General features: G+C 46.2%; 1 protein-coding gene across 1 annotated transcript in view; it reads right to left on the minus strand.

Moving 5' to 3' along the window:
• Positions 1-19,643, minus strand: part of LOC144797970 (uncharacterized) — a 110,996-nt gene that overhangs the window by 25,447 nt on the left and 65,906 nt on the right. Inside the window, exon 2 of the mRNA XM_078668777.1 lies at positions 15,046-15,159. Coding sequence (XP_078524903.1) covers positions 15,046-15,124 — 79 coding nt within the window. The 5' untranslated portion in view covers positions 15,125-15,159. The remainder of the gene's footprint in view (positions 1-15,045; positions 15,160-19,643) is intronic.

The raw sequence follows: 19,643 nt of genomic DNA on the forward strand, positions 1-19,643 counted from the left end.
AATACAGGGGATGATTTATACAATTTTCTTTAATTATAGGGGCTGCGACTTACCCAATTTTCCTATTCTTATGTCTCCCCTTATAGATCTCTTGGCGTTTGGCTAATCTTGGATAGGAATTGTGCTTTCCTAGATTAACATTGTTGAATTGCTGGACTATTTATTGTGGTTGATTGCACCATCTTACTATGAGAGTTTTCTTAGGTATCTTTGATTCGTTGATAGGAACATGATCTACCATATGTTGAGTGGGAGGGACTCCATTAGATGCATGTACATTAGTATTGGAACTATGATATTGACATTGCATTTGGACTAATGGACGCCAGCTCAACATGTTATCTGCTGCATTTCCCATATTTTATCACCATTAGTGGTTGGGGGTTTTCTTTTATTATTTTTGAAACCCTGTTTTTTTCACATTTATTTTCATATTCTTCACTATCCTCAAGTATTGAACAGGCACATTTTCGTTAACGTGCAGGCAGGGTATATTATAGAATCTTTGGTATTTTTTATGATTAAGAAATGTACACATGGCGTTATTTGCTTTTAGAAAGGTATGACTCGAACTGTTAATTACCGCAAAAATTTGGTATGAGACTGTTTTTTCGCTTATTGCATATGCTTGCTTTTGCACTGATGAGGGTATTAGTATCAATATGAAATGTTTACAAATTGCGTTTTTTGCACATTCTGATGTTTACATTAGCATTCATGGACCACTGGTACGAGTGCTTTTTTAAATCAATTGTTTACATAGCGTTATTTTTTGCACGGCAATTGTTTAATATTGGCGTATTTGCACATTGAAATAACATGCTGCTTTTTTCATAACCAATTGTTTACATCAGCGGTCTTTGCACATACAATTGTGATTGTTTGCGTATTTTTCACAATAATATTGAATAGAAATGGTTATGTATATTGATGGTTGAGTCCCATGTCCACATTGCGGAATATTATTAACTATGTATTTGTACATGTTTTTTATCATACGTTCGATGTTTAATGTCTATACATTATACAGGCAGGTGTCATTCAAAATAACTAATATTGATATAGACTGTTACATGCACCTTATGGTCTAATACATCAGCTTTCTATAACGGCAAACCAGCTAATTTCGTGTCAGTGATTCCGTTGTGTGCATGATTGCACTTGGATGTTGCGCGTATGTATACATACACCCATACATACACACACACACACACACACATTAACCTATAAGTCACTCCTATGGCAGGCCTTGACAATCCTGGAGGGAGAGCGCTTGGTTTTGTATGAGAGGGTGCCCTAGCATGAGCTGAGCCCTTCTGCAGCTTTCAGAACCATCTCCTTATAGCTGTTCTAGGATATAGAATTACCATATACTTTTAAGTGCATTATAATCCTCGCGGTTAAAGCGAACTTTGGTTTGGCTTCATCTAAACATGTCGTGTAAGCTGTCAAATACTTTGAAATACTTCCGCCAGTCCTAGCGGCGCAGGTAGCATTCCACCCTTCTAGAGGGAGAAGACATGTAATTACTGGTACAACCGGTTAAAGTTAAACAGAGCCCCAGCATCACAAAATGGATGCTGATGCCACAGAAACGAGTCTGCCCTCCTGCTGCTGGACAAAACTCCGGCAAGGGAGGCCTGAACAATAGGTTTCCTGTCCAGGGAGGTGCCAGCACCTCCACAGACAGGCTTTTAGTGTATCGGGGTAGGGTGGGTTGCATTCAGGGAATGCTTTTCAGACACTGCCTGGGGCACACAAGGTGCTCCATGCATTTCCAAGTACGAACCGGTTGCTGGGATGCGGAGCCTCAGCTCTGGCGCGAAACTGGACAAAGGGGAAGGGGGTATAACCACCCCCTTCCCAGGTCCACCCATAGGTGGGACCTTAGAATTAGTCTAACCCCTAAACTTACTATAAGTATAGAACCCCAGTCCCTAGGACTTTAGTTTACCCTGGACGAAACTCTGCAACATATATCTTGGATCTTCGACATTCCATATCGACTGGAAGATTGAAGAAATCTCCCTTGTGGTCAAGGAGGGACCACCCTGTTCAAACAGGCACCAACTGCATCTTTGCCGGTCTGCATTTTCGAGGCTCCCGCCAGATCCCGAAGAATGTGCGAAACAGGACATGGACTTCCAGACAACTCTGATACTGACCCAAGCTCCCAGCAAAGCTGAGACCCATAGTGGACACGAGAGACGTGGGACTGGAACTCCTGGACATCCTGCATTTTGCAAGCTGCACCTACTTCCCAAGGTATCCCAAAGTTGTGCATTGGGTGCTTGAATCCCTAGCCTTGAGCACCATTTGCACCGAAGCTCAGAGGCCCACACTCTGAAAGTGTCTCGTGGGCCCGCTTTGTTCATTTCCGCTTGTCGTGTCTTTGCGGTTCCTAGTGCGTTGGCTAGTGAGCCCCCAAGAAGACCAATCTTGAAACTACTTTCCTTTCCTGGTTGCTCCAGATTCCCTGAAAAGAAGTGCCTCAGACCTTGCTGGTCTGCAACAAAGCCAATCTCGACATCCTGCGTGGGTTGCGTGAGCCAAGGCTTGTTTGGTGCAATACAGATACTGACACAGCAGTCAACTAGATCAGTTGTGGGACAGCTCGAATTCTGCTCCTGGATGTCGTCGACGCCTCCTGGACCACGTGGCTGAAAAGACCAACTTCACTTTTTCACCTGAAATCACCCGACATTGGCTGGCATCTTCCCATCGCCATCCTGGTCACTGGCAAGTGACCCAGACTCTGGCCCTTCTGCTTTCAGGTTCTTCAGATCTTCAATTCACCCTTGGATCCACCCGGACACTTTTCCTCTGGTCGCCTGCAGCACTTCTTTGCAGCTCTCCATTGAAAACGACGACAAAACCAGACACCAAAAAGCATCTATGCACCCGGTTCCCGTGGGTGAGGTAACACGAGTAGTCCGGTGCTCCCGTGGGTCTTGACTCTCGAAGTGTTCTAGTCTAAAAGGGTTCCCTCATAGTCCATCCGGAAGCTTCCTTAAATTGCAAATTTGTAACTTGTTCGTTTCCCATAGAAAGTAAATGGTAACCCGCAGCTGTTTTTTGACACTGGAAGCGTCTCCCGAGGGCCTCCTACATCCTAACCTTTGGTGGTTCTGTAGTATTTGAGTCCATACATACATGTAATGATGTAGCCGAGGCAGATGTAGATGAGTTGTAAAGTAGGTTTATTCAGCCATAGATAGATTTACATGAAGTATTATGCTGGAACAAGCAGCCCCACCAGGAGCAGCCTCTTAGCTACTCAGCCCATACTCCAACTGCCAACCCTCATACCAGTCACACAAGCATTCCATCCATGTCAATCACACTCACATTCTAACCTGGAACACTCACACTGGCTGAGTAGCTAAATGCAGAGAAGTGCAGTAACAAACACTAAACCCAGAATACTACAGGTTCCTAGAAGCCCCAGCGATTCCACAGGTCCGAGGCCTGCTTTCTATCCCAGATGTGGTTCTTATACCACTACTTTAGTATATGGTTTGTGAAGCCCCTAGGGCATAACGTATACTGTGCAACTTATCGTATGCTAATTAAGTTCCTTGTATTATACATTTACCTCTGATCTCATAAAGAGTGCAGAGGGGTTGTGTTTAGATTAAATACATATATACCTTGTGTGGTGTGCTTTCATTTCGTTCTCAAGGGATTATAATTGGTAAAACAACTAGCTTAATTCGCTCTCTGAAGTCTTGAAGGCTGCTCTCCATAGCTACGACCAGGATAGCTTTCGATAAGGTTGACTTAACCATCAATAAGGGTCGTTTGGACTGGTGCAAGGTGTCTCACTAGAATAGTGGACATCCTATACCAGGCCAACTTCTCACAGCCACTGTGTCTGCAAGTGTGTATGCATCTTTCTCTGACCCAGTGTTGGCTTCCCTGTGTCTCACTGGGAGTTTTTGTGATCCTTTGTACTTTAGTGTGTCTTCTTTCCAGTGCATTTATGCCATAGTTTAGGATTGCCTGTCTCCCTGCCAGGTGAAACTATGAGTGAGTTCTTGCAGAGAGTGTTTGAGGCTTCCTCCCCTGGTGTCAGTGCAAGCAAATGAATTTGACAGACAAAGGGACAAATATACTAGGTGCCCAGATGTGCAACAGGTATTTGCACCTATTCTTGCACCACCAGAGCACTTTGATCTTATAGAAGTGGACACAGATGCTTTGGCAGTCCCTTCTTCCATAGTTCACAGTGGCACCATCACAGGAGGATGTTCCCTTATTTGCATTGGGGGGGGGGGGAATTGTCCCCATGCAAGTGAGGCAAGACCATGCCCTTGTGCTATACTACAGACCTGTGTATGTGTGTAGGCAAAAGAGCTGTCGGGAGAAGCCTGGACTGTGAGCCACATAGAGGTGGTGCACAGTCAGTGCACTCTCGGAGGGTGTCCTTGTATGGGAGGTAAGTAGGTGATTTGGGAACTCACGAGCACCTCATGGTTGGTGAGCGTTTCACTCACTGCTCCTGCCAACAGAGGAATCTCTGCTCCCCTTTCCCAGTCAGGCCCGGTTGCTCTCTGCACTGTGAAAGGTGGAACAACAGCTTCAAAGAGCCAGTTTGTCTTTCAATAATGCACTGCTCGAAGGAAGGTATGGGTTGTCAGCTGAGCTGGGGCAACACTTTTACTGTAATAGGTCTGACTGCCCCAGCGGAGCCATGTGCACCCCGTTAAAGGTGCACCGCACCGCAGGTCAGTGAAAAGGGCCCTATTTGTAAAATAGGCTCAGGCGTCAGTGATACAAGTGCTGGGATGTGGAAACTCACTTACTATGTTGTGTTGTCCCTGGTCGCGTGCTCTTGTTCTGTTGTCGTGGATGTGTGTTTTCCTGCCCCGCCTCCCTGCACTGTCAAACAGGAAACATGGTCTAAAGCAGCACTTTTTCCCTGAATGAACCGGTGGCGCTTTAAAAAGAAGGTTTCCACTACAGAATAATCTGCCTCCTGTCTCAGAGCTCCTGACTTCATTCACGAAGGGGACCTGGACCCCCTTTACCTTAGAATACCACTTACCACCTCCTTCGAGTTGTTGCCACTGAAACCCAAATGCGGTTGCAAATCATTGATACACATCATTTCAACTACTAATGGCGATAAACCCACTCCGTGCATTGCAAAGAATTTATCAACTCGTAAAATGTGTCTCATAACCATAAAAAACATTTTGTGCTTGCAAAGCCTAGGATTTTGGAAATGGAAGGGTTTGAGAAGGAACAATGGGTTTTCACAGTCAATATTTACTCCCTGGATCCAAAGTGTGGCAGCAGTGAGGCGAGAGGGGCTAGGAGGCCCAAACATGGATCTTTGGCACAATCCAGGAATAAAAGAACTAAAGAAATCCCAGCCTGTATGCATTGTAGGAAAGCACAACGTGTGAGTATCTGTGAAGTGCCTGGGCGAGGATGAAAGAGGCTTTGTCTTCATAGTCCCCGGTGGCTCCAGAGATAGGGCGCAATGTAGGACTCCTTTATTCTATACAGCAAAGGCTGCTGAGGGCTTGGGTCTAGACTCAAGGGCCAGAATAAGGGCTGCTGAGTTGCCATACATGTCAATTGCAGTTGTACCTGGGTTTAGTTCTCAGGTGATTCCTAATTATCAAGAAGCTGAGCACATGCAGACAGTTTAGGCTATAGCTCTCAGGGGGTTGCATGTGGTTTTGTCTGAAGATAATGTGAGTGATAGAAATAGAGCAAAGAACCATGAAGGCACCAAAAGTATATACTTCATGTTAATGTATGGATCCCATTTTTAGCATCTTCATTAAAGTCACCCCAAATCATAAATCAAAGGATCACATGAAACTTCTTTTGATCCGAAGGATGCTCTTTCTGATCACAGTACATTAACACGAACAATTCAAGGCTGCTTTTGAGAGACTGCAATAGCTAGGTTTTTTAATTACCACGCTCAAAATTGGGATTCCTTCAATGTTTCTTATTCTACTTTCCCCAGAAATATGTTCTCTCAAAAGCTCAATTTTGAAAGTTTCCTACATCACGGTTCAAAATACCAATTGGTTCCCTTTCAACGTTATCCCTCGCATCGACCTATTGTTAGGACGCTGTACAAGATAATGTCCACTAATTTATTATCATGGGTGGCTGAGCGAGGGGAACATCCTTTACAACGCAGATGTTACCCCGCAGTGCAGTTACGACGCGTCTTTGACAACGCAAGTCGTAACCACGACTTGCGCTGGAGGGCGCTCTAGGCTAAGGAATAGTAGATTTACTATTCCAACACCTTCCCTACTGTACGTAGGCTGGTGTTGGAATAGTAAATGTAACTATTCCTAAGTCCAGCACCCCTACAGCGCAAGTCGTGGTAACGACTTGCGCTGTAAAAGACACGTTGTAAAGTATCACGATGGAATACATCGCGTGGGAACAACGTACATCCCTGAGCGATAGCTCATGGGAGCACATATTGCACTGCGATTCACGTATTTTCTATGCATGGAGTGTTGTCTGCATATGGGGCGAAGATCAGGCCAAACGTTTGTATTATAAGAACAAGAATCTTCTGTAGGTGCTGAAGAAGGGCGAGAGGTTTCAACACTTGGCCACTCCACATTGAAGTTTGCCTGCATCAGAGGAGAAAGGCGCCACGTGTTGTGAGGAATGGTAGGACTCATGTGTAGACAAAACCCTAGATGTTCACGTTCTTCTGTCTGGAAATTAAAATGGGTTGGTTGACTGTCTAAAGTTTCCAAGAGCCCGGGTAGAACCAGAATATTTAGCATAACAAGTGTGTGCCAAATGGAGATTAGCTGCTTCAGTTCTTTTTGTGCAGCAGCCCACGCGGACTGGGCTGGGACGAGTATGGAATGTGCTGTAAGCATTGGAACAGCCTTCTGTACAGAAATGTTCATGGGTGTGGGATTTTGGGATGAGCCTGCATTTGGTCAGGTCATGAAATCACTGTACCTCTACCTCATTGCTCTCAGTGGCCCTCAGATTGTCAGTATAAGTGCCTCACCTGTATATCACTATATCATCCACAAAGGCCCTCAAGTTATCAGCATTTATGAATCACAGATGCCAATGCCTGGGACATTTAGGGCCAGATGAATGAAAGCTTTTAGCATTTCTTAACAAGCCAAATAGCAATTTCGGTCCATTAAGAAATGCAAAACAACTTTTTTATATGTACAAAGGCCAAACTACTGTCACAATTGGAGTTTTCTACCAAGTACAAATTGTGATTTAGGAAACACAAATAAGGATGACCCTTTTGTATTTTCTAAAGCAGATGTACAAAACCTTTCCTGAATGCGAATTGGGCATTTTGGAAATGCATTTACCAACAACCCAAAATCGATGGTAACCATGAGCAAAATTAAAAAAATCTTTTTTTAAATGTGACATGAAGCGCACATATGCCCCTACGACATATGATCACTTGTGCAAAACTAATTTCGGGATGCCTCAAGGGGGGCCTTAATCCCAGAGGCACCCTTGGGTTTGGAATTCCTAAATTGCAATTTCCGTTTAGGAAATCGCAATTTAGGAAATTCAAACAATTCATATTTTGCCTATAGGTGGGAATGCAACAGCATTTTTTGTGATTTACTAACTACTTTTTAGGAAGCATTATTAGGAAATCACACATTTTGTACATACCATTTTGTGTTTCCTAAAAAGCGATACCTGTGGAATCACTATTTAGGAAATGCAAAATAAGAATTTAATACATCTGACCCGTACTCCTGTACGTGGGCATTACAGAGATCACCAATCATGCCTTTTGCACATGAGTCACTGACATCGCCTGAGGAGGCTGTGACACCATGTGAACTGTGCATCACGGATATCAAACCAGCCACTTATGTTCACCACTGCAAAAACAACAGTTGATGAACAGAATGCAGAACAATGTCATACCGTCACCCCAGTACAGAGATCTGGGCCTAAATCCATCATTTTTTGGCTCACTAGGCCATTCCAGTTTGACCCCACCCATAAGCAAATCAGTCTTGACCCTGTGCCCCATGGGAACAGTCCAGCCCGAACTGCCAAGCCAGGTCCTCCCGGGACTGGAAACAAGCATCCTAGGACCGGTTTCAGGCTTTCAGCCCTCATCAGCCAGGATAGCTTGATTCCAGTGGCATGGAGAGCACAGGACTCAAGTTTGAGCATACCCATTCCCACTCAGGGTGACAAATGCAAAAACAGTTGATGGACAGAATGCAGAACAATGTCATACAGTCACCCCAGTACAGAGATCTGGGCCTAAATCCATCATCCAGCCTGAACTGCCAAGCCAGGTCCTCCCCGGACTGGAAACAAGCATCCACTAGATTCAAGATAGCCTGGCTTGTGAGGATTATGAATCCAAAACCGGTCCCAGGATGCTTGTTTCCGGTCCAGGGAAGACATGGCTTGGCAGTTCGGGCTGGACTGTTCCCATGAGGCACAGGGTCAGACTGATTTGCATATAGCCATGTCTGAACTGGGGTGGTGGAGTGAGCTAATGAATGGTGATGGATTAAACCCAAATCAGTTGACTGGGGGTGAGTGTTTGATTTTCTCAAACTCTCCGTCCATCATCCCCTTTGGTATCACTTCAAATGAAATATTTCTTTAATCGGGATTTAAAAAAATACCATAAAAGTACATAAAACCAATTAAAAACATTAAAAAACAATTAAATTCATAGCATTTCATTTGTCAGGGGTCTCTCGATTAACGGATATTGCAATCAGCTCCTCCCTCTCGAGTTCCTTATCCTCACCGCCATCTTAATAAAATTCGTAATACAAAACAGAGTATATGCATTATTAGCCTTTTGCAAGAACAATAAAGCTACCTTGGCGTGTCTGAACTTGGCTCTTTTCAAGATTCCCACAAGGAACTTGCGCGTATGTAATGTATAAAATTAGCATAGTAGAACAAAATGAAGGGTATGCTGCGGAGACCTATTGTCAAAACCGCAGGTACCCTTCTGCTCAACCGTTAAAAGTAAAACCTGGGGGGGTAGGCCAGTAAGTGATGCAAGAGGTTGAACCTAAAACGGGTCATATAAAATCTGTCCTGTGCATTGTGGGTCAGTGAGAGATAGGGTTCCATTCCACTCTCAATTTTCAATAGTCTATAAGCAACAACTGTGGGTTTGCGTTCTTCAGTGGCCGCCCTTCTTGCAATTGTCCATTCCCCAAACATTTTCTTGACTCATTTTATCCTGGAGAGTAATGGCTTCAGGGTTAGTAAAGAGATTCTTGCAGCCAATGTCCTCTAAAGTACACTTTACATATTTTAGCCAGGGGATAAATCTCCCTTTATCTCTTCTCAGACAATCTGTAATAATTTGTCTACTAAGGACTGCCTCCGGGTTAGACCAGATCTTCACCCAGGCCAAAAGCGGCCTGACCTTGATTTGGTCTTCAATATAGGCTTCTCCCAGTTCTTCATGTGTGATACAGGCAGGGGTACTATGTGGGATTTTAAGTATCCTTCTAAAGAATTTATTTTCCTCTGCCTGTACCTGATGAATGTTTACAAAGCCCCAAACTTCTGCCCAGTAGGCTACTTTGGCGCAGCAGATTGATCTGTACAAATTCATGACTTGCTCCGGGGACCATCTTCCCAGCCTACGACCATAATTCATTATTGCCCCGGTTGAGGCCACCAGTTTTAAACAGTGTTTATCCACAAGGAGTATAAACTTTAACAACCCATCAAATAATAAACCTAAATAGGAGAAGGACTGAACTTGTCCTATTTTATGGGGGAAAACTTCTTGTCTGGTCTGGCCCCCGCCAGCATGATCTAGGATTTGTCCAAATTTGCTGATAAGTCAAGTGTGTTCATAAAGCTTACAAATCCAATCGATCAACCTCTGTAGCCCCAGGGGTCCGAGCTAACAGCACTGTGTCGTCCACGTAAAGCAGGACGGGGACCGGGCAGGTGTCTACTTGAGGAGAATCTACTCCTAGTTTGCTTAGTTCACTATCTAAATTATTAATGTAAAGTGAAAATAAAAAAGGAGCTAAAATGCAGCCCTGCCGCACACCACTGTTGCATGGGAATGGTGAAGTCCTGCATCAGTCTGGGTTAAAACGGACAGAAGCAGTGATATTCCAGGGCAAGGCATTGAGGATGTTAACTAAGTCCTGGTCCACCCCTAGGCCTATCATAAGGGCCCATAGCTTCTCTCTGCTCACATGATCAAAAGCCGCAGAGAGATCAATGAATCCCAAATAAACCGCCTCCTTGCTGGCTATGGTGTACTTAGCTACCAACAAGTAAAGGTTCAAGCATTGGTCCGTAGTTGACCTTCTCTCCCTGAACCCATATTGTGTGTCCGGTATTATCTGGTGGGTATCCGCCCATTCTGTAAGGCGATTTAGGACAATACGACCCAGCACCTTCGCCGTGACATCAATCAAGGCTATCGGGCGATAGCATTGGGGGTCGTCCCTATTCCCTTTTTTATACATCAGAACTATTGTTGCAGAGGACCAGGAACGCGGCAGGCCAGTTTCCACTGCCGCGTTTAGGACCCTCATGAGAATGGGGGCCGACAACTCCACGTTGCTAAGGTAGCGATCGGGAGGTATGCCATCAGGGCCGGGCGCTTTATTTTTGGTTAGTCCCAAGTTGGCCCCTTCTACTTCTGCCAGGGTGATCTCTAACCTTGAAGTCCATCTTAGCCCATGCCCCTCATCATTGTTGGTTTCGCCCGTGTGGTTATATAAATCTTTATAATGGGAATACCATTGCTCTGACAAAATGGTGCTTAAAATCTGTGGGGCATTTGAGTCCTGGAAACACGGTTTACTTATGATTTTCCAGAACTCAGTCGAGTCTCTTCTGTCCGCCGCCTCCCTTAGGTCCTCCCAGGCTTGCTTTTGGAGGCTAGATTTATGGTTTTTTAATGCCTTCTTATATGCCAGCCTGCATTGGGCAATGTGTAACTTATCCCTAGGTAGCGATTTTAGGCTTGCTTTCAGCTCTTTGTGCCTGTGAACAGTCTTTATCAAACCATCTGGGGGTGGTAGTTAATCTCCCATTCTTAGTGGTCTTTAATAGTCCTTCAATGAGGTGCGCCATCTCTTCAAATGCATTTACAACAGCAGCCCCCTCAATAGTGGGGTCGAGGCATACATTAAATGCGTCTGCCCTGTAGTTATTAGAGTTTTATAAAAGGTGTCCCCATCTATTTTGGAACATCTAAGTCTCCTTCCCTGGTCTGTTACGTTCTCTACAGAACCTACTCCTCGTGACACATTTTTAATGGTCGGGCTTTTTAGATCTAACAAGGGGATTATGGTCACTATATATGCTCTGTTCTATATCTGCCCTTTTGACCCAGGCTTTAAGTATACAAGAGACCATAATATAATCAATATAAGATAGACAACCTCTACCCTTGAAGGTAGGATTAAGCTCCCCACCACTACCCAGTTCTACCAGATCCATGGTGTGGACCAAATTGTGACCTTTTAACACCCTGTCTAAGTCTATTCCTTCAGGTGAGTGTAGAAAGTGTGTCCCTTTCTTCACTGTGCAGCGGGACCAATCCTTATTAAGAGGTCTTAGGTTCGCGCACAAGTGACAGTTAAAATCACCTACTAGGACTAGGGACGGTGCTGCTGCTGACTTTGCAACCGCCAGCTGGGCATTTAGGCGAGAGTCTAATTCCTTTGTTGTATTGCCCTTCCCATTGACTCCCACCGCATTATACCAATTAATCAGGGTGATGTTTAGACCTTTTGAGTGGAAGCCCAAAGCCTGCATATTGTGGGATGGCCAATTGAGGTTGGACCACACCCCTTTTATCAGAAGATCCACATATATGATCAGCCCTCCCATAGTTCTCCCTGATGCGGACTTTTGGGCAGGGACTGAGAAGCACTTCAACCCCTCCAGAGAGAAAGGGTTGCAGTCAATCGCCCAAGTCTCCTGGAGACATAACATGAAACCCGGCAATATATTGCCTCCATTCCTGTTCCTCGTATTTTGCTGCGAGTCCTGCTATGTTCCAGGATATCAGTTTTAATCCGTCCTGCCTATCGGGTCTCCTTGCACTTGATATGATGGGATTATTACTTCTATTCCTATCAGTTACCAGGGTTTCATTTAGGTCGACTAAATTATATGATTTTGTTAATTGGGTACATACAGCACTGCTGTCCGGCCCCATTATTTCTATTTCTACTGCAGACCTAGCTTGTGGACTCTACTATAGTTACCCGCTGGCCGTCCACTCTGCGCTGGCTCGCGCCGCGGTGGGTGAGTCAGAGGTGCCTTATCTTGTTCAGAGCTCTTATCCCGGTCTTGACTCTGCTGGGAGGTTGTATCTATCCATAGTCAGTCCAGTTCTTCTAAGGGCGACAAGGGGTCAAATCTATTATGGAGGTCAATCACTCCCTGGTTCCTTGTGGCTACATGTTGGGGTCTACGACTATACCCAACCAGGTTCCACTCCCTGCAGCTTTGACCATACAAGGCCCCCAGTTATAAATCCCCCTGGGATAAAAGAAGCTCAGGGGCATAGATCTAATATTGCTAGTCTGTGGTTGGGCCCCACCTTAGCATCTGGTCAACAACCTGCTTATTTCGGAAATTCACCACCACACAATCCCCGGTATGGTCCTTGGGCCTGCTTCCCACCCAGTTCACCCTTTGTACCATTAGTATTTCCCCCTGTTCATTGCCTACTAAGGGCCTACACTTATTTAACCAGAACGTGGTTTTATTTTTGAGCTCACCATAGGGCTCTATCTGATCTGGTCTCAGCACCGGAACTCCTGTGAGGATGATTACGTAAGGGGCTGCGTCAGGGGGTAGATTAAGGGTTACTGACGTGTTGGAATGTGCCTTGGTGGTAGATTTTTCTAATTAACACGGAGTCACAGATGGGGGCGAAGCTTGTCTGTGGACCATAGCTTGATGGATGCCTTTTGGCGCTCCCCGGGTAACTTCCCTAATAGTAGTGGGGAGACCCGGGGGGGGGGGGGGCTGTGTCGAGCCTGATGATTGTGTGCTTAAAGGGATCAGGGGGTGTATGGTAGTGGTGCTTTGTTCGTTTTGGGAGAGGCTTATAGGTAGCGTGTCTGGACTGATGCTAGTGCACTCCCCCATTAAGATGTTACACGGGGGGGATTTGAACCACCAACCAGCCACCTTTGTTTTCACCAGTTACTACTTTATCCAGCCTACTAAGAATTGGTTTGGTTGGCGATAAGTTGCTCTAGGTGGTTCTGTAAGTCAGATATTATTTCGGCTACCCACATTGGGGGCACTTGTGTGTTTAATTCGTCCCCTCCATGAACCCTTACTTCTGTGAGAGAGTTGTCAAACAGGACCTTATTTGGGGTAACCCTCTTTCGCCTGTTTTTTTTACCATTAGTTTTCCTAGTCTTGCCCGTTTGTCGTGTTCCCCCCCCCCTTATTAATGTCTCCTGTACAAATGAGGTCCCCTCTTGGGCACAGGGGATGTCAAATATCCCAAGGTCTAGTGAAGCAAGTAGTGGGGATGCTTGAGCTTCTAGATCCTGTTGCCGAGTTGTTAAATCTAGCTGGGGGGTTAATGAATAGGGTCTCTGTACGCTCGATCTCGCTTGCTACCTCCCTTAGTGCTTTACGCAACATTCCATCAATGGCAGTTGGTTTATCCCGAGTAGAGGGCGGGATTCCTTTGGGTTTGCTACTTATTGATGGATCCGGGGGGGTGCACTTAGGGTGCTTGGAGGACCTAGTTTGAACCGCACTAGCCATTTCTGTTACAGACCGCAGATCTGTATATCTCTTGCTAATCAGATTTAACAAGTGGAAAAATAGGAGGGGACCCAGATGCCAAAAACACTGTGCCCAATAGTGGTACAACAATCACAGCCGCCCACTGCCACTCCCAAGCGTCTCTAGTCCCGGTGGAGAGTCACAGAATCGCCCATCAATACAAGATTCCTCCTTGTACTAACCAGAAAGGTTGTCCAGATATGTTCACCAGTCACTTACAAGTCTGCAGTTGTTAAGGGGCTGGGACGGCCCGGCCTCTGCCGGCCCTGGACGGCCACAGACGGTCCCGCCCTTGTCCCGGGCTTCTCCCAGGACGCAGGATGATGAGCTCCGCTTTAAGGGCCTCCTGACGCGGGATTAGTGTAGGCGGCTTCTGGCCGCAGAGGCTCCTGGTCACGGTAGTTCCTTGCCCTCTCCGATTCCCCCTCCCCCCCCCCCCGTCTGCGACCGCGCTCTGGTGAGGAGGAGCTGCGGCGGCAGGGGGAGACCGACTGCGGCGATGAGAGGCAGCGGGTCCAGCGGCAAACACAGACGGGCAGCACGAGCCCAGACAGTGCCCCCAGAACGTTCACAAAACACCGCAAGAACACACGGTGTGACCCTCGCTCCACCGGGTGATGAGCTCCGCTTTAAGCGCCTCCTGGCGCGGGATTAGCGTAGGCGGCTTCCAGCCGCAGAGGCTCCTGGTCGCGGTAGTTCCTTGCTCTCTCCGCCCCCCACCCCAGTCTGCGGCCACGCTCTGGTGAGGAGGAGCTGCAGCGGCAGGGGGAGACCGACTGCGGCGATGAGAGGCAGCGGGTACAGCGGCAAACAGAAAGGCAGCACGAGCCCAGACAGTGTCCCCAGAACGTTCACTAAACACCACAAGAACACGGTGTGACCCCCCCCCCCACTTATATTCACCACTTTCACATCTTTACCTGCGATCACCAATATCTCTCCCCAACCCTCACTGCTCCAGCCCCTGCACGTTGCAGATATCATTCCAAGGGACTTTACTTCTTTAGGACTTGTCACTTACATGCACCCAAACAGGAGCATACATCTTTTGATCCTGTGCATCTCTGAAATGTTCCCCAGGGACCCTTGCATCTCTATACCTGAGTAATGCTGATGTCTGCCTTACTCTCTCACAGCTCCGCCCACTATGCATCAATTATACGGCTCGTTACTGGTGCATCACTGATATGACAATTCCTGTACCAGTGTAACACTGATAACACAGTAGCTTTATACCTTGCAAGGTCTCCCTCTCCCCCTTAATATTACCTGGCATCTCTGGGGGCATCTTTTCCTTGAGGTTACTGAAGAGAGGAGGGAAGGAACTCTCATTTGAGGTTTCTGCCATATTTCTGCTTCGGCCGCCTTGACGCAGAGCTGGAGCTGTGGAGAGAGGTCAGTAGGTGAAATCAAATCCACATTTAAGGTGACCAGACACACAACGGGTCTCACAATACAGGAGTAATAACCATCCTCCTGACTTCATACAATTCAATGGAGTCACTCAGTCCCCAATGCAGCCTGTAGATGCTTCATGGGAGTGTCACTCAGGGCCCTTCACAGGCTGCAAACGCTTCATAGCAACCGGTTCTATTTCCCATAACTAGGTGCTCAAGCTTTCTCTAAGCTGCACTCATTTCCCATCAATGGCTTCACACGATTTGTCTGAGCCTCACTCACCACCCAGTTTCCAGAGTCGCGCTCATGCTTGTTCAGTAACTGAGAAGCTCTAAATATGCATTCCTTGTTGGCAGGCTTGCGATGTTAGCAGTGTTCTATTCTTCAGAAATCTTCTCACTTTCTGGGAGTCACTCTTCAGAATGCACAGTGTATAAGTCGAGACTGACCATTGACCATACTTTGTTATTGATGTTTCTCTTTCACAAACAGCCAGAGTACTACAGTTAGGAGATGGACCGCTCAAGGAGGAACTGAAGCTAATGGATCTAGAGGATTTAAATCCAGAGCTGAAGTTTTGGATCTGGTTAATCTCAATGGAGAGTCAACGCTAGTGGATCTAGTGCAACACAGGTGAATTCACGCTATTCGTTCTAGTGCATCTCAAGGGGGAGTTGAAGCTAGTGCATTTCAATGGGGGGGGGGGTGAAGCTAGTGCATCTCGGGGGGGGGGTTGAAGCTAGTGCATCTCAATGGGGAGGGTTGAAGCTAGTGCATCTCAATGGGGAGGGTTGAAGCTAGTGCATCTCAATGGGGGGATTGAAGCTAGTGCATCTCAATGGAGGGATTGAAGCTAGTGCATCTCAATGGAGGGATTGAAGCTAGTGCATCTCAATGGAGGGATTGAAGCTAGTGCATCTCAATGGAGGGATTGAAGCTAGTGCATCTCAATGGAGGGATTGAAGCTAGTGCATCTCAATGGAGGGATTGAAGCTAGTGCATCTCAATGGAGGGATTGAAGCTAGTGCATCTCAATGGAGGGATTGAAGCTAGTGCATCTCAATGGGGGGATTGAAGCTAGTGCATCTCAATGGGGGGGATTGAAGCTAGTGCATCTCAATGGGGGGGATTGAAGCTAGTGCATCTCAATGGGGGGGATTGAAGCTAGTGCATCTCAATGGGGGGGATTGAAGCTAGTGCATCTCAATGGGGGGGATTGAAGCTAGTGCATCTCAATGGGGGGATTGAAGCTAGTGCATCTCAATGGGGGGGATTGAAGCTAGTGCATCTCAATGGGGGGGATTGAAGCTAGTGCATCTCAATGGGGGGGATTGAAGCTAGTGCATCTCAATGGGGGGATTGAAGCTTGCGATGTTAGCAGGGTTCTATTCTTTAGAAATCTTTTCACTTTCTGGGAGTCACTCTTTAGAATGCGCAGTGTATAAGTCGAGACTGACCATTGACCATACTTAGTTATTGATGTTTCTCTTTCACAAACAGCCAGAGTACTACAGTTAGGAGATGGGCCGCTCAAGGTGGGACTCACGCTATGGGATCTAGAGCATTTAAATCCAGAGCTGAAGTTTTGGATCTGGTTAATCTCAATGAGGAGTCAACGCTAGTGGATCTAGTGCAACACAGGTGAATTCACGCTATTCGTTCTAGTGCATCTCAATGGGGAGTTGAAGCTAGTGCATCTCAATGGGGTGGGATGAAGCTAGTGCATCTCAATGGGGAGGGTTGAAGCTAGTGCATCTCAATGGGGAGGGTTGAAGCTAGTGCATCTCAATGGGGAGGGTTGAAGCTAGTGCATCTCAATGGGGTGGGATGAAGCTAGTGCATCTCAATGGGGTGGGATGAAGCTAGTGCATCTCAATGGGGGGTCAAAGCTAGTGCATCTCAATGGGGGGGTCAAAGCTAGTGCATCTCAATGGGGGGGTCAAAGCTAGTGCATCTCAATGGGGAGGGTCAAAGCTAGTGCATCTCAATGGGGAGGGTTAAAGCTAGTGCATCTCAATGGGGGGGGTCGAAGCGAGTGCATCTCAATGGGGGGGGTCGAAGCGAGTGCATCTCAATGGGGGGGTCGAAGCGAGTGCATCTCAATGGGGGGGTCAAAGCTAGTACATGTCAATGGGGGGGTCAAAGCTAGTGCATGTCAATGGGGGGGTCAAAGCTAGTGCATGTCAATGGGGGGGTCAAAGCTAGTGCATGTCAATGGGGGGGGTCGAAGCTAGTGCATGTCAATGGGGGGGTCGAAGCTAGTGCATCTCAATGGAGGGATTGAAGCTAGTGCATCTCAATGGAGGGATTGAAGCTAGTGCATCTCAATGGGGGGATTGAAGCTAGTGCATCTCAATGGGGGGATTGAAGCTAGTGCATCTCAATGGGGGGGATTGAAGCTAGTGCATCTCAATGGGGGGGATTGAAGCTAGTGCATCTCAATGGGGGGATTGAAGCTAGTGCATCTCAATGGGGGGATTGAAGCTAGTGCGTCTCAATGGGGGGATTGAAGCTAGTGCGTCTCAATGGGGGGATTGAAGCTAGTGCGTCTCAATGGGGGGATTGAAGCTAGTGCATCTCAATGGGGGGTGGAAGCTAGTGCATTTCAATGGGGGGTGGAAGCTAGTGCATGTTAATGGGGGGTGGAAGCTAGGGCATCTCACTGGGGCGTTGAAGCTACTGGGGTGCACGTCAACAGGAGTTGAGGTTATCGGATATAGTGCAACTTGGGGGCGAGTTGGACTCACGGCATCCAGTATAGTAAATAGGGGCAGAACCCACTATACCTGATCGGATGTGTTTATTTCTGCGCATTGCTCAAAGGAGAATTGATTGAAGAGCCTAAAATGTATGTTTTCTAGGCTACTTCAGTCAGATAACATGACCTTATGAGATCCAAATAACTACAGGTCGAAATGACGCTAAGCCCTCCCTAAGTTGCATGCTACCTTTCCATAGTTTGTGAAGAGATAGTATATATGTACAGATAGGATCTCCACTCATGAAATTGCATTTCTTGCACTATTTTTGGAATGTAAGAAGTATACATTGTTCCTATATCATAAACGTAAGAATATTGATCATGCAAAATATTTTGTCCTGTACTCTTCTTGAAAATATTTAGGAAAATATTTAGGATGATACAAGTTATTGAATGTTCACACCTCTAAGCAGATGCACAAGTGTTGATGAAGGAGTCCCACAGGATAATTGTTTGACTTTATTATATCTACCCATGTTCTTGTGGTCTTTGTATTCTTTCCATGTCACCATGAGACGCTGTTCCAGGCATTAGTTCAGTTACCACATGTGAAGAGTACAACTCCCTGAATGCATGACTGGTAATTCTTTATATTGCCATTTACACCCGTGTCTTACTAGGAAGTGTGGACCATGTCAGACTACCTCCAACTAGTATGTAGTCTCATGTATTGTGTGACATTGTCTAACAGTCCTTGATTTCTAGGCAGCATCGCTTCACCGAGATTTTTGAACTAATAGGACTGTGTTAAAAACCATAGCAGCCTGCGGTTAGCTTAAAAAAGGACCAGATGTGACAGGTCCCACCTGGTAGCTAGGGTTACTCCGATGCCCAAGACCAGGTTTTGAGGACTCATTTCTGAGAAAGAATTTCGCCACACCCCTTCAAGCAGTGACAGTTAATAGCAATCCAAAAAATATCTTTACTAAACAAAAACAAGACGTGAGACATGAAATGTAATGAGATTATATGAGACTAGTTGAAACCAGTTACTGACCACCATCCCACAATAGGAATATGCGATACCAGCCATACACAGATTGTTTGCATTTCACCCTGTATATTAGACCAAGTTGCTCTGTTAAACCTGCCAGCATTAGAGTTGTTTTCCCCAGACTTTTTGCCTTACTCCTATTTTTGACGAATTGAATTGGTTTTTAGAATTGTAGCACTGGTTAGTAGTAGTAAAATACACAAAGTGCTTGTGCTCTCTCCTTTAAACATGGTGAAATTGGCTAACACCCAATTGACACATTTAAATGTACTTGTAAAACCCTAATGAGGTGGTACAACATGTATACATGGCCTGTAATCCATCCACATAAGTAATTCAAAAAGGGGGTGGTGATGGACAGAGTATCTGAATTAAGCAGAACACTCCTACCCAGTCAAAAGATCAGGGCTTGATCCATCACAGTTTTTTAGCTCACTGCACCATCCCAGTTCAGAACCTGGCTACATGCAAATTAGTCTGTCCCTGGCCCAGTGCATCATGGGAACAGGGCAGACCAAACTACCAAGCCAATTCTTTACTGGAAAGGAAACAAGCTTCCGGGGACCGGTTTCTGGCATTACAGCCGTCTACAGCCCGGCTTGCTTGAATCCTGATGGTGCAGTGAGCAAGGGACTCACATCTGAGCATACCCTGCCACACCTGTAGTGGCCAAAAACGATTCAAAAAGGGGGTGGTGATGGACAGAGCATCTGA

This window comes from Lissotriton helveticus, chromosome 12, assembly GCF_964261635.1.
Source record: "Lissotriton helveticus chromosome 12, aLisHel1.1, whole genome shotgun sequence".
Lineage (NCBI taxonomy): Eukaryota > Metazoa > Chordata > Amphibia > Caudata > Salamandridae > Lissotriton > Lissotriton helveticus.